The sequence below is a fragment of the Dermacentor andersoni genome, chromosome 1 (assembly GCF_023375885.2).
Source record: "Dermacentor andersoni chromosome 1, qqDerAnde1_hic_scaffold, whole genome shotgun sequence".
NCBI classification, from domain to species: domain Eukaryota; kingdom Metazoa; phylum Arthropoda; class Arachnida; order Ixodida; family Ixodidae; genus Dermacentor; species Dermacentor andersoni.
This window is the reverse complement of record NC_092814.1, coordinates 128203060-128218377: the sequence shown is the minus strand read 5'-3', so window position 1 is coordinate 128218377 and position 15318 is coordinate 128203060. Positions and strand designations below refer to the sequence as shown.

Sequence of the window (15318 nt, the reverse complement as noted above, 5' to 3'; positions counted from 1 at the left end):
ACAACCTACAAACATGATAGCATTGGATTGCAATTTGAACATACGAGAAAACACAATTCTGCTACGCGAAAACTCAAACACACCCTTTTTTTCCTTGCTTGCGGGGGTATGAGCCATTGATGAGTCGCTGCTTGTAGACTGTGCCTTATGAAGGGTATGAGCCATTGCTCTGCCCAGCACTGCCGCCAAGACTGGCCCACCATTATTTTCCATCAGGCCCCGTGTCGCAGAATATTTGGTGTTGGTGTCAACGAGGCCCGATAATGCTGTTGCGTTCTACTCTTAAAGGCGCAGCTTAAACGTCTTCAAAGTTTTTTATGGACAATGTGTGCTGCACTTAATTCAGAGCTGCATTCACACAATTTGTAGTGGAAAGGCAAATGATCTGTGTGCGTGCCTTTTAACCCTTTTTGTGCCACAAACGAGTCTCACTCGTCCAGGTGTTTTTTCCAATATGTGCAAGTGGCAAACATGTACATGGTCGCAGCGCATGGTCCTGCCCTTTCATGTTTCCTCTTCGTCTTCGTTCTTTGTGCTGTAGTAATTATGACGAGTCTCACTCGTTCAGACCCACCATGGTGGCATAGTGGCTTCGGTGTTGCACTGCTAAGCCCGAGGGTTCAGGATCAAATCCCAGCCACAATGGCTGCATTTTGATGGGAACGAAATGCAAAAATTCCCGCATACCATGCACTGGATGCACATTAAAGAACCCCAGGTGGTCAAAATTAACTCGGAGCCCCCCCACCCCCCCTTACGACGTGCCTCATAATCATATCTTGGTTTCGGCACGTAAAACCCCAGTATTTAATTTAAGTTAATTCACTCATTTGGGATATCCTTTTCTATACCGAGTGCCACAGATGAATCGCAGCCAATTTATCATCATTTTGCATGAATGCTGCACAACTTGATGGCACAAGCTTCCCACAAACGGATCTTTTGTGGGCGAGGTTGGCAGAAACGGCACACAAGTCTGGCTCTCTTGAGTTCTAAAAATGGTGGTTTCGAATTAGGCAGCTGCAGCAATGATGGCTGCCTTTTTCAATGTTGTAATCAAATTTTTTAAAATTTTTTCTTCACCTCAAGTAAAGAAGTAGACCTGGAAAGCTCTAGTGAGTCATGTTTGGAGGTTGAACTTAGAATTGATGATCGCAAGCAAGAGTTCAAGCTTCTGGTAGACTATCTCGCATGGAGGCATCTCAATGAAATCGCTTTGCTGCCGGCACCTCTGCGAATTTTTTTCCTTGCTGTGCCAGGAATGATGCATTGCATAAAAAACAACATAAGCACAATTGACTTCTGTTTCAACAAATTTCAAGCCTCATAGATTTTTTTCTGAGGCCATGCCTATCTGAAGCTCAAAAACATGAAATAAAGCACAACTGACAACTGAAAACAAAACAATAAACAAACTACTGAGATTGCAGTAATGAAAGCTGTTTGCAATGAATAAGTCATAAAAAAAATTAGAAAATGTTGGTGGTTTTCTGAAATAAGATTTGGCACAAAAAAGGATTAATTATGCTGCATACTCCAGTACTCAATTGCAGTTACATCTGCCCGCCTGGCCTAAATAACACTTGCCACAAGACAGTGGAATATTACACACCTCTCTTTAGTATTTCACATATCTTGTCCTGAGCCCCCTTGCATATCTTCTTTGCTCTTTACTGATTTACTTGGCAGCACATTTATTAAGCGTTGATAAAAGCAAAGCATACAACATTGACACTACGTTTGAAAGCCATCTTCTTTAAATTGCGCATCAGCTTATGAATGTACAACATGATGACATGCCAGCTTCTTGTGTTTTCTCCTGTATCATTTGGCTTATTTTGCTTGGCCTGAACTCTGACATCATGCAGAATGGGTTTGGAAACAGTGGTGATGAACAATATTGGATACTTGGTGTGCAAATCCTGGAGATTTGTTCATCAGTGTTGCATACAACTTCACATTGGCATGACTTTGCCACGGAAGGCTTTAAGGCTGTGCTAATTATTCCCCTTTCTATGTTTCTTAAGAGGCCCAAGTCATGGAGCAAAACTCCATGCTTAATTTAGCTAAATATTTCCAGCAAACAAGTACGGGCATGGACTTCATTGTTAGGTCAAAGAACCCAATGGAGCTATCTTATGGCAGCTTATCAGATAAGTTCATGGCAGAATTTCTTAAAGGATCCATGATGGCCTCTGAGCTCCCACTGATACTATTCATAAAATTATTAGTTCTGCAAAGTTGTAAAAAGCTATTGACATAATTGAACAGAGCTGTTGCCCCACACCACACAACACTATATGTTCTGAAAAGTAGGGTGTACATAAGCTCTTGCGTGGCACCTCAATCTGGAATAATGTAAAACTATTTCAATCTGTTTTTATTCTAATTTCACCATTAGCCTTCCGTAATAGGTTAAAACTGCGAACCCATTTGGGCGGAGCCTGAGCCGTTTTGACGTATCACAGAGGGCTAATGACAGATTTGGAATAAAAAGAGATTGGAATAGTTTTATGTTATCCCAGCCAAGCTCTTTGGTATTTGCATTGGTTCATATAGAAGGCAAATCCAGAACACTCTGAAAACTTAATATGTTCTTGGTATATTCAGGTATGTGAAAGATATTTTGCTGCTCAGCAGAACACATTCTGCGGACAGTAGCTTAGAAGTTATAACAGATGCCTTTAAGGAGTCTTGCCCAGAAATTTCTGTAATCATAGAGACGTCAAAAAGAAGATTCACAAAGGGGCACAGTACAACACATGCCGGATTCCAGAAAGTGGTAGTATACATTATTCTACTTTCATGAAGCAAGTGGAATAGGTCAGACAGGCCAAACAGGTCAAACAATGTAGCATAGCAGCATGCACTATCATTGAAATGCATGCACACAGGTCATTTGGCATTTCACTAAAAAAAAAATTTAATTGTAGGGTTTTACGTGCCAAAAGCATGAGGCACACCATAGTGGGAGACTTTGGAAATTTGGACCACCTGGGGTTTTTTAACATGTACCTAAATCGAAGTGCATGGGTGTTTTTGCATTTTGCCCCTGTCGAAATGCGGCCTCTGGGGCCGGGATTTGATCACGCAACTTTGTGCTTAGCAGCTCAACACCGTGCTTACTAAGCAACCATGGTAGGTGGGTGGCATTTCACTGCAAACAGGGTGAAGGCACCCCAGAATTCAGCACAACATGCATTATCCATATGAACTGTCATAAAATGGCAAGTGAAATATCTCCTTTGACCATCGAAGAAAACAGTGAAATGTGTGAGTGCTCCATCGATCACAGTGACAAAGAAAAGAATATCTTTGAGAATATCTTAGCAGCAGAACTGAATGAGTATGCCCACAGATACAAGTATGAGCTTTCGTTCTTTTATTCTTTCTTTTCTTAATTCCCTGTATATATCTCAAGATAATCAATAAACATTTTGTTGTTAGTTCAGCAACATGTCGTGTTCTTTCCTTCACTGTGGTCCACTTTGTCTTCCAACTTCTAGAAAAGTATAAGCCAGTTAGCTCAGTTGAGAACACCGTTGAATGCCTGTGACACAAGTGACACAGCAATAGGCACATGCCTTCAATAAACACACTCACTTTCATTCCAGAGTCCTGAGTATGGGTGGACGTGAGTCTGTGTGTGTATACCTCAATAAAATACAGGTAAGAGAGCATCGCAAGGCATTCTTCAGGTGTTCAGTACTTTCGCGCTGTCATGATAATTTTACTGCAGTTACGCACCCTTTTTTCTTCTTCTTGGAACGATCCTTGTCCTTCTTTTGTGCAGAAGAACAGCTGCTACCCATAGCTCTGGTTCTCTCTTCACTGACTTCAAAAAGGAAAAGGTGCAATTCTGGAAACATTAAAGTTCACTGGTTGATAATCAGTTATTTACAGACAAGTGCTGGCTTGAACAAAACTACTCTAGCGAGATATGCAATGTAATAATGATGCAGCAAAAGACAAAAACGGTGAGCTCATTCACAATTTTCCCCAAGACTAGTGAGCAGAACTGCTTGCATAAAAGCAAGCAAATAAGAATGTTCTAAGGAAAGGCACATGAGCCACACTAACATAATCACAGCAAAAAATATATTATGAGATTATGGGGCCACATTTTAAAACGATTATCTTTATTTTCCATTCTTTTTTCCCTTGGCCATTGGCTTGCACAAAGCTGCACCCCTGCTATTGCTGGGATCGGCGACCCAGAAATGAATGATAGAAAGCAGAAGCAGATGAAAAGAATCCTTACCATGTACAGTCCCAATCATGCACAATGAAAAGTTTACTATCACCTGGTTGGTGGAACATGAATGCTGCAAATATTCCGGTACACTCTATCACAAATAAGTAAGGGAGCGCTGATATTCAAAATTTCAAATATTAATTGAATAGTCTTTGCTACTTGACTTTTATTCAGTCCAAGGATTTGCTATTAGAAATGTCTTGATCATCATTCCTGTTAGAATGTAAGAAAGAACAGCTGGTTGCAGGGACAAAGATTGATGCAAGTCATGACAGTTCCAAATAATTCCGCTGCAAGAGAGCTGTGATAGCTGTACAGAGGTACGAGTTCTTAAGTGAACATATGGAGCGGCTAACTGCTGCACAATTATTTGCAGTCATTCAATAAGGATGCATCAGCTTTAGACAGCCTACACATTTGTTGTCTTGATTTAGGCAAAGCAATTTTTTATGTCACTTCTGTCACCACATTTGCATCCTCTTGAACCAATGGGTGGTGCCGTAGCATTATACTTGGTTCCTTCAATGAACACTACATCCTACATGTGCTGGGTGACATGATGTTCTTTTGTTTCATTACTGTCATTGACATAAAGCATCAGATATGAACACCTTTTAGTTGTTTTTCAGTTACAAGCAGCTGGATACAGCAGCTTCTAAATGAGAAACAAAAGCTACAAGTAGCCAACTGGACATTAAGTTGTGAACATTACATATATTAAATAATGTAACAAGTTTCCCTTTTTTAACCGAATGGTCTCTATGCAACCTATTTACTTTGTTTACAAATAAAACATATTCGGTATTCAAAGGTAATTTTTTCAACTATTTGTATTCAATTAGAAAATTAAGGTAAAGCCCAATTGGCCTCACTGCTGTTAGAAGTTTTTGCTTGAATTAACCATCCGCATTAACACCTTAAGCGCTTTGTTATTTTCACCTTATTTTGCATCTTTTATTATGCCACATTTTAAACTTACTTTTTTTCAAAATCAAAACTTTTAAAGCCTTTTGAACCAACTTACGTCATACTTTAGGTGTACAAACCTCATTTTACCTCTTCACCAAGCAATATATATGTATTTTTCATTTCCACGAATGGTACAGTCTGCAACGACGAAAATGCTTTATTTTGCAGAGCTTCAACATCCACTATTCTGGAAACAAATTATGGCACCAAAGAAAATAAAACTGACAGTTGGGCGTGGCAGTAAGGGTTCATTTCTTTGAAATGGCACCACAGAGAAACGTTAACAAGAAATGACACTACGAATACAAACGCCGTGTTCGGCGCTAGTGTTCATAGTGTCATTCCATGTTTGTGTTATTCTGTGGAACCATTTAAAAATAAACCAAAGAAAGTATTTCACCCATTCTTTCACTGCTAAGGCAGGTCACGAAGTGGATGAAGTTTCAAGAAGCACAGAACAGCGCACGGCGCTTTGACACAGCACTCACACCATATTTCAATATTTCCTGCCAAAGTGCACTCAGAGATAGCGATTTCAGAAATGTGGTACTTCAGCGCTGACAAAGTGCTGCCTTCTGTGTAACAATTTAAATTAAAATTAAATTATCGGGTTTTACGTGCCAAAACCACTTTCTGATTATGAGGCACCCCGTGGTGGGGAACTCCGGAAATTTGGACCACCTGGGGTTCTTTAACGTGCACCTAAATCTAAGTACAGGGGTGTTTTCGCATTTCGTCCCCATCGAAATCCAGCCGCCGTGGCCGGGATTCGATCCCGTGACCTCGTGCTTAGCAGCCCAACACCATAGCCACTAAGCAACCATGGCGGGTTGCCTTCTATGTAGTAAAACAAAAAGAGCACAAGAAACGCAGCCTTCGAGTGCTGACAAAAGACTGCCATATGTGTAGCAGAACACAAAGATCAAATAAGCATGGCGTTTGAGTGCTAAAAAAGTGCTGTCATTTATGTAGTAAAACACAAAAAGTGCAATAAATGTGACTTTCAAGCACTGACACTATGCAGTCATCTGTACTTTTGGAAAAAAAAAAAAAAAATGTAGACACGCTCCATTAGTCTAAATCGCTTTGAAAACAAGGATATGGCCATCAACAGCTAAGCTCATCCAAAGCAAAATTTACCAGTACTGCATTGACGAGCTAGACTCATCTACAGCACTTAAGGGGTTAACCAGATAAGCGTATATAGTAAAAGCAAAATCAACACAAGCAAAGACAAGCACGTGCTTTGCCCTTTATTTTGAGCAATGCGATAAGGAGCTCAAATTGTCATAAAAATTCATGGTTCTTCAATTTTTTTCTGTCATCAAGGGTGTTAAGACAGTGAGCTAATAGACAATTTGCATAATCCTTCAAGTTGGCTGTCCCGCAAACTTAGCTACAAGACAGCTTTGCAGAACAACAACCTTCAGATTTTTGCAAATCGTCAACTGTCTGAATTTCACTCTTCCTGTTTCTTTCTGTAGTTGGCTCTTGCCGTGCAGCACCACAGCAAGACCACCACAATTGGCTGTTTTGTTGTGGTGATAATTTAATGATATTTTGCAATAAATTTTAATGATATACAGTCACTATACTATCTTGTACACCTAGCTTCTTTTCTTTTTCAGATGGCTCAAAGGTGTTATTTTAGAGCTACCAGCCCTCCTAAAAAGGAACAGTTTACTTGAAATAGTGATGTTTTTTGCATGATTAGTAGGGTAAGTGATTGATCCATTAACCTTCCAATTGATCAATTAATGCTATACTCACGACTATTTTTTGTGATTGTAATCAACTCTGAAATGCCAAATCACAGTTCCATATCAATGAAAATTATGTATAACAACTTGTTTACCTTTATTTCTGGGCATGGAGAGTAAATTTGTACAAACAACAAATCAAATGTTATTTGAGTTATAAATGAATTAGTATAATTAATTAGTGATTAATTTGCTGAACTGTCCACAACTTAAAACTTGCTTCCCGTGCTTAAATCAGAATTTTGAGGCACCAAAACATCGTAGCACATATATGTTCGGGCATTACAGGGTTAATTGGTCGATCGAGGCCACGTGGGCAAAGCAGGCAAAGGCTTGATTTCAACCAGCCGAACCGCGGAAGCGCTCTAGAGCGCTCGAAAACAAGTCGAAGGTACCATCACAATCGACACCCAGTCCTGATAATTACTTTCGTTGCTAGATTCCCGGCAGGCAGGTGGGTATCGAACGCTCGGGACACATTCGCCAGGTTCATTTCGAGCACTGCGCTCGGAGCGAGTGCTACCGAGATCATGTGGCTCCTCTGATTGCTCATCTAGCTCCAATTTCAAGCGAACTCCAGGGGGCTGCGCATCGTTGAAAACCGAGTTGGAGCGCGGTAGGAACCAAGTGAATGCGCCATAAATATACTATCTTCGGGGTCGCGCATAAAAAACGCCGTCGTCGTTTCATCGGCAACCTTCGTCTTAAACACGTCGTTGCCCACCCGGCCATCTCCCATGTAACCATAAAAATGAAGAAATTAAAAAAAAGTGGGAGAGAAAGGTGAAAAGAAAACGGTGATACGGAATTGTTAACTTTTCCATCGATCAAAAATACAGAAATAAAAAATGGGAGAAAGAAGAGGGGGATGGTGAACAAGCCGCGCGGTGTACAGAAGCATCCCCGTAGGAAAGCTTTCAGCACAGCGTCGGAGCGATGCACACGTCGGAATAGCATTATTCGCGGATTCTCGTGTGTAGGTGCTGCGTATTTGCTCACCACTCGGGTCAACATGCGCTAAAAGCAAGCCGCGAATATTTAAAGCTGCCGCAATGGACATCGCAAGTACCAAGAGTGCTTACGATGACCTGAACCTTCAATCGCGCCTTGTTAAACAGTATTTTTAACGGTGAACAAATTGGTTTGGAGTACGGAGCATGGGCACTGACGCGTAAGCGATACCGTCGGCCGTTCTTTCCGCTGCGCCAGTTGGTTCAGCTGCGCGTGCTCTTCGGCCTCGGAAGCAAAGCGGTTAATTAGCAGCTAGATGCAGCTTGCTAAGTTGAAACCGAATTTACCTGACCGCCTATAATGTTTTACTATGGCGAAAAAATAAAAACTAATCAAGGTGTTTTATCACTGTACTTTTTCGAAAATACCACATACATGTAAACAGACCACACACACCCACAAACACAGAAAATAGGAGTATCCCCCGTTTTTGTCAACAATCGCTTCGATTGGTGGTTAAATACCACGTGATTGTGCGGAAGCCGGCATGCAGCCACTTAAAACCACACGGGCCGATGCAAGGAGTATTTTAGGAATTATGTCGAATACTGCAGATTCCGTCCTGTACAGAGAGATGCGCGAGGTTGGAAAAGAAGAAACATCGTATATTTCGGATAACTCGACTTAATTGCTCGCCGTTTCCTGGCGGACGCCATGTATGCCGATACAACTTAACGAGCGAACATCTAATGGATGTACGCGACAAGCAACAACCGCATGTTTGCGTTTAGGACGCGGTCAATAAAGGCCCGCGACGCGGCACCTTCGTATTTGTTTATGCTTGCGTTTCCGGCAGAAAAACGTGCGACAGGCAGTTTTAACTTGAGCGATACAGAGCTTGTACTTTTGCATTCAAAAATAACACGCATCCACGAGCGTATGTATGCTCGAGGCATCCGGTTTCACGCGCACCTAATGTGGCCCTTTTCCAGAGGTCACGCACTCGTCAAGGTACAGCTCGAAAGACCGAAAAATCAAACACTGAGGCTTTGGTGACATCGCACCGTCGGGTTTTGCAAAATATTCAGCAGCTCTTACGTCAAATTTGAGACGACTCCGTAGCAATGATCAGGCTCAGTCAACGCACTCACACATTTCCAGGGATCCCCGGCAAAACCAAGTCGATGTGATTCGTCGACACTGCTAAAATACTTCCTACAGTCACCACTTGCAATACCCCCGGGCCTGTGATGAAACAGGGAGTCGAGATCACCGATTGCATGTCAAACGAAACGCGAAGGTCGACAGTAAAACGGAAGGGAACAAGGAAGGTTTCGGGGCGAGAAGGTCTCGTGAACGCCAAACGCTCGCCATTTTGGCTAGGGCGACTGGATGGATACGGTCATGCGCAGTATTGATCATCCGCGGATGCTGCATGGCAGAGCAACGAGAACGAATCATATGATGCGGTCGGTGTCCTGCGGTGTCTGCGAAACCGAACGTAGGTTTGTCAGAAACACGCGGAGTTCCGGATCAGTAACAGCTAAGGAAAAATGATACCGTTGTAAGTGCCAGTTACCAGCGTTGCGGCTCTATTTCTATACATTGCCAAAAATAAAGGATACAAACTAGTGGAGGCACTGCACAGAAAATTAGAACCGAAAACGTCAACACGTTTGACGCCGAAAAAAGGTGCCTTAGATGCTGAAGCACTACATAATGAGGCATAAAACCAGTTATTGAAGAAAAAAAAAAAGGAAGGAAAACCGAAACATACTTTCTAGTCGTGCTCTCAATTGGATTTTTTCTTTCGCTTTATTACTTTAGGAAGAATTGCGGTCATCGTGTTTACAAAGACTTCGGTGCACGTCAATTATGTACAAAGACTTAGCACGTTCGTGAGCAGCAGACATTGGGGCAGCACTTTATAACACTCTACTTGATGTTACATTCTTTGCGCTTGTCGTCATTGCTAGAACGCCGGCACGCATGTGTTACCGCCGGGATCAGAGTGTTGTATCGGCGTAAACGACAATGGAAAATGAAATAGATCCTAACGAATTACGGCCCCTCGATGCTAACAGCGCTGGCGTATGCAAATAGTAATAACTCAGATTGCAGCTGCACGGAAGCAACACACACCGCGACCAGTGGTAACGGCGAAGCTTCCGTCGCTACCATTGAATACCTATGCATGCTGATGCGCCGATGCCAGCATGCCACGCATGTCGCTGATGAGCGAATACTTGAGCAGCTACTGCCACTGAGCATCGGCAACATCGGGCTAGCACGCCATTATCACGCAACAGCCTAATAAGCAGCTTGCCCGGCACAGAAAGGTAGAGAACACACCGAAAACCACAACCTCCTTTCTACAACTAACTGCATGGCATACACTCTCTCTCATTCTTAAACTTTTTTTTTACCAACGCATAATGTACGGATGTACTGTACAGTACTACGTGTCACTGCTCCAACAATGTAAAACCAAATGGTAAAAATGCAGCTAAGCGAGTTAAGAATATCCTAAGCACCGTTTTAGTCACCTAAAACTTTTATAAAAAACAGATAAGCGTACGTTCTTATACCCAAGCGGAAACTTTTCCAACTAATCCACGCGACCTCTTTCCGTTAGAAAACTTAAGGTGCTTCTCACTAGATGGCACAATGGATCTACAAGCGGCTCTCTTTTCGAGGTAACATACATAACGTTAAAATCTTTCTTCCTCTACTTGTGTAACAGTCATTCGATGCAGTTCATTTCTTGACAACGTTAGCCATGTGCGGAGTAACGTTCTGTAACATTTCACCTTGATCTTGACGCAAACTGCCGCTCAAAACGGACTGCTGATTGCCGCTCGTACACTTGCACATTGACCGGCGCCATGTTGCTATACGGCACTACTATTCGTCTGCGCTGGTTCGGCTAACTGCTGTTAGGCTTACCGTGTAGTGCGCAGGCGTTTGCGGCGCGAGTGACGCCTCCGTAGAAGTGAAAAAAGATCGGATGATCGCCAGCATCAAGCCCGAATTTCTCCACCACCGTAAGGTCTAAAGGTTGTCGCGTATTATTTTATTTATTTTTATTTGACACCGAATGTCCCGAATCAGACGTGGGCGGATGCATTTTGTGGCGGAAACGAATTTTCCGTTTGATTTCGGAATAGATATAGCGCCGTGCCTGTATTCTAAGCTGTGTTCAGTGTGTGGAATACGTGTTATTTTTCCCAGAAGAAATATATGAGTACTCGTGGCCATCATTTACTTTTTGGGGCGCGGCAAGGCCAGTGTTATGGTGCAAATTTCGTTTGGCTAGAAAGTGGCCTGTCGGCTTTCAGTTTGCGAGCATTTTAGGTTATGTGCACACTGTAGTACTCGTAATTCGTGGTGGCGGGCATCCGATGTTCATCTCTCGCTCGCGAGAGCCTCTCTGCACACTAACTACATAGTCGAAATGCGATAAGAAAGATCACAGCATATCGTCACTGTCGTGAATCCGATGCTAGTGTGAGAAGAGTTATGAATCTTCGCCTGTTTCTAGTTGCCGAACGACAAGGACATTACCCGTGGAGATGCCTATTTTAATGTTAATCGGCATGCAATGTTGGTATAGATCCGTAGCAATGGTACGTTTCTCGGCTACGTGCCAAGCTAGCTCTCCATTATTACAATTTCTTCCTTTCCCAGAGGTAGACTTGTTCGTACGGAATTCAGAGCACTGTGCTTACCGTGTTCTGTTTGTTCCGCTGAGATTAATTTTCATTTATTGCATGTTGTTGGGCAAAAAGTTTCTCTTCGTCAGCTGTCAGTATTTTTTCAGGTGTCTGCTTCGTCTATTAGCGTTAGTTAGTATATAGCAGGCTTTATAAAGACTGCCAATCTTGTGTGGTTAACCGAGTTTACGTCGTGATGAGTAATTGCAACACAAGGACTGTACTTTTATAGATTTTTGAGATGCTTATTTCTAGCTTATCCGATTATGGGCCAGATAATATATAACGTGCTGTACCTGCGACGTAGGCACATCGATATCTTTTTGTCGTTCTTGTTGTGTTTGTTGCTGTATTTCTATTCGCGAGGGCTATCAAGTTCGCTTCAACTTTTGTGTTCACTTCTTGTTGCTGTTCTGCTGTGAAAAATGCACAGCAGTTGAACCATTCCTGTCCTGTACTTTGTATGCTTTACTATCTCTTAAACAGTAAGAATTGTAAAATATTTTACGTAAGTTCTTCACCACACAGATAATGTGGCTGTTAGGGCACGTTGGTATGACACGAACCTTTTATTTAGCTCACAAGACGAGGACAAGAAGTAGACACAGGTGCAGTGCTTGTGTTTCTTGTGTCTCCTTCTCATCCTCGTCTTGTGTGCTAAAAGCTTCAGTATGAATAACTTTGCATAATTCTTTAAATGGGCAGTTTACAAAAATCTGTTTTAGCTCACTATTAGGCATGGATTCTAATGTCAAATGAAGACATACTGCGAGCACTATTAATGGCCACTTGTAGTGCTGGCAGTAGTCATGACCATTTTTGTAACAGCTACAAATGTCTGTATGGTTCCGTGTAAAAATAACAAAATTTCATAAGATCTGCTTTGAAGCTATTTACATATTGACACATGCAAGAAGCCTCACAGTAACTAATTGCTACCCTCTTAGTGCGATACCCCTCTGCCATGGATGGCATATCTCGTAGTGAAACTTGTTATGTGACTCGTAGTGACTTTATGTGTAACTCGGTTAAATACTATTAGTCAGGGGTATGCGGATAGTTTATATTGTGCAAATGTATATATCACTGAATTAATTTCTTTTTCTGCAGCTAGAGTGTAGTAATTCAAACTTCTAGGAACCACAGATTTTTGTTGCAATTACCAGAGGCTGGATGAAATATCCAAAACAAAATGACAAGTTACGAGACAGCAGCTCTAAGCTCTAAAAATATAGAAATGACAATATAGAGAAAGGACTTGACTAGGTAGATGCATATGGAGCCTTAGGCTGGTTATATACTTCTGCGACTTCATATTCTTAACAATGCTAGTGGCTATAATGAGGTGAGCACCATTGGATGGATTAAATATTGCATTAAGCAAGGGTCTGAAGGCTGCCCAGAACACCCAGAGATAATGTATACTTGTTCAGGTCACTGAGTTATCGTGTGGTCGGAGAGATGAAAGAGGGATCTTGCATGTGCAAGTACAGCATAATAATCTCTCACTTCGAGCAGTGTTCACTAGGAAAGGGAACCGTGTTAAAAGTACATCTCACCATTCCGCCATGAGTGGATATTTGAGGAATATAATAGTGAAATTATTGTATCAACATGGCAGTTTGGGCACGTTGGTAATCCATAAGAATGTTAAAAAGCTCAAACTGGACACGGATGAAAAAGGCACATATACACCTAACAAAATGAAAAAAAAATGCATTTATATTGGAGGTCTCAAATGTTCACATATCCTTAGTCATAAATCATTCAACAGGATGCAGCAGATGTGCTCTAAGAATGTGTGCTTTTGATTTGGAAGTAGTATTCATTGTTTCTGTGTGTGGCATTGTCATGGATAGACACTAAGTTATGATGCAAAAGTCTCTTTATGCTCTTTATGCACTTACAAAAACTGCTTGCACACATGGTGATTAACTAGACAGAGTACATTCTAAGGCCATATTGTTTGTTGATCCCTTTTGAGAATACCCCTTTCAGAGTGCATTGACTAAAGCAGCATAAGTGGATGCAAACTTTGTCGCATCCACTCAGACCTGCCGGCATAATTTCATTTTTTATAGCTCTCTAGCAAGTTGACAGAATGCTTATTGATCCAGTGTAGTGTTGCATCAGATGTCATGTCACACAAAAGTGGATGTTTCCTTTAAGTGATCCATGGAGAGTAAGGCCCCCAATTTCAAACTAAAAATTGTATTGGGTATGTGTGCTTAAATGGCATGGTATAATTGACATTGACGTTCATTTTTCAAAGTAAACATGTTATTTAAACTGTTCTAATTTTCACCAAATCTTTTGTTCCCAAGTCATAGAACAGAGTGCACACAAGTGATGCTGCACATTATGCTCAAGAGCTTATGCACAGGAGCATAATACTTGAAAAGGTGGCAGCGCAGAAAAGACACGGACAGAGACAAGATGACAAGGACGAGCGCTGAACTTCCGACGACATGATTGTGAATGGCTCACAAATATTGCCCGCACAATATTGCCTGCACTGTAATGTTGCCCGTACTATATTTCAGATGCGTTCAATAATCGACCCGAAAGACTGCTGAGCGCCAGGTATCCTTAGCACCTCGTCATTTCAGTCCCAGAGGACCTTCTCAAAAAGATGCGCACAGCGTAGGCAGAAGGTAGCTGTGATACCTCACATTCACACGGTATCACAGCAAGCTGTCAAAGCTTTACAGGTTCACCGACTCGGCGGCAACCCAGCAGAGTGACTGCAGCACAAAGCACAGGCAGTATTTTGTTGAATGTGCAGAAGTTGTAGTCCATCAAATTTCTTTACTTAAGGTGCAGAAAAGTGTACATTGGCCACACTGGGAGATGTGTTGACGATTGGTTAAGGGAGCATGCAAACAACGTAAAAAATGCGCGTGAAGGAAAGGATATTGAAGGCTTTCTGGCAAGTCATTGTCTGACTTGCAAGTACTGTTTGCCTGACCTTGAAAACCCTTCCATTGTCAAGAAGAGTAAAATGCTTGCGACACGGGAAATCGCAGAATCTGAATGGATTTCTAGACTTAGGGAGGGAGGTGTCAGCATGGCCTCCGTCATTCCATCAGACAAAAAGTTGGTGTATTTACACATACACAGATGATAATCTCAGGCTCGGACAGCATGTGTATATTCGCGAACCATTCACAATCATGTTGTTGGAAGTTCAGCGCTCATCCTTGTCTTGTCTCCATCTGTGTCTTTCTTGCGCCGCGGCATTTTCAAATATGTACCAACACGCCCAGTTCGCCACATTAAGCATAATACTGCTTGTAAACATGGAGTCTTCTGCACCTGTTGTAGATGGATACTTTTTATGTTTGTAGACTGATCTTTCATTGTTTTTGGGTTACAAAGCAGTTCAAAGGCCATTATACCCATTGCTTACTTTCAGATTTGTTTTCAGTTGCAGGACTTCTATTTTTAACAGTGCAACATCCTTCACTTGTGCCGTTGGGCATATTCTGGTTACACTGATAGTGTGAAATGCAGGCCAATCACAAATAGTCGTCATAAGGGTCATTCCTTAGAAGGGATAAAAAGATTGAGTGCATGATATGACAAATTATTGCTGTTTATTTAAAATATTTAATATTGGTTTGACGCTAATCATCATTGCAGAATGCATAATTTTTCATATTTTAATTTG

At 41.8% G+C, this 15318-nt stretch overlaps 2 protein-coding genes across 15 annotated transcripts in view; one reads left to right on the top strand and one right to left on the bottom strand.

Annotated features, from left to right (window-relative positions):
- The window catches only part of LOC126544138 (NACHT domain- and WD repeat-containing protein 1), a 132147-nt gene extending 121772 nt beyond the window's left edge, over window positions 1-10375 (bottom strand). For 6 of the 11 annotated variants that reach the window (XR_011893283.1, XR_008608738.2, XR_011893285.1 and 3 more), the window contains exons 1-3: window positions 9034-10375; window positions 5280-5362; window positions 3748-3859 (exon numbers count right to left, since the gene is read on the bottom strand). Coding sequence is in view for 7 of the 11 variants with exons in the window: in XM_055062005.2 (XP_054917980.1) it covers window positions 3748-3812 (65 nt within the window). In the remaining 4 variants the exon portion in view is untranslated. The remainder of the gene's footprint in view (window positions 1-3747; window positions 3860-5279; window positions 5363-9033) is intronic. The other 5 variants (XM_055062006.2, XM_055062007.2, XM_055062008.2 and 2 more) reach the window with 5 other exon arrangements.
- Window positions 10376-10534: 159 nt separating this feature from the next.
- AP-1gamma (adaptor protein complex 1, gamma subunit) overlaps window positions 10535-15318 on the top strand; it is a 213650-nt gene continuing 208866 nt past the window's right edge. For 2 of the 4 annotated variants that reach the window (XM_050191373.3, XM_050191372.3), the window contains exon 1: window positions 10535-10631. In XM_050191373.3, coding sequence (XP_050047330.1) covers window positions 10603-10631 — 29 coding nt within the window. In that variant the 5' untranslated portion in view covers window positions 10535-10602. Of the gene's footprint in view, window positions 10632-10670; window positions 10993-15318 lie in introns of those variants that run through there. The other 2 variants (XM_050191375.3, XM_050191374.3) reach the window with 2 other exon arrangements.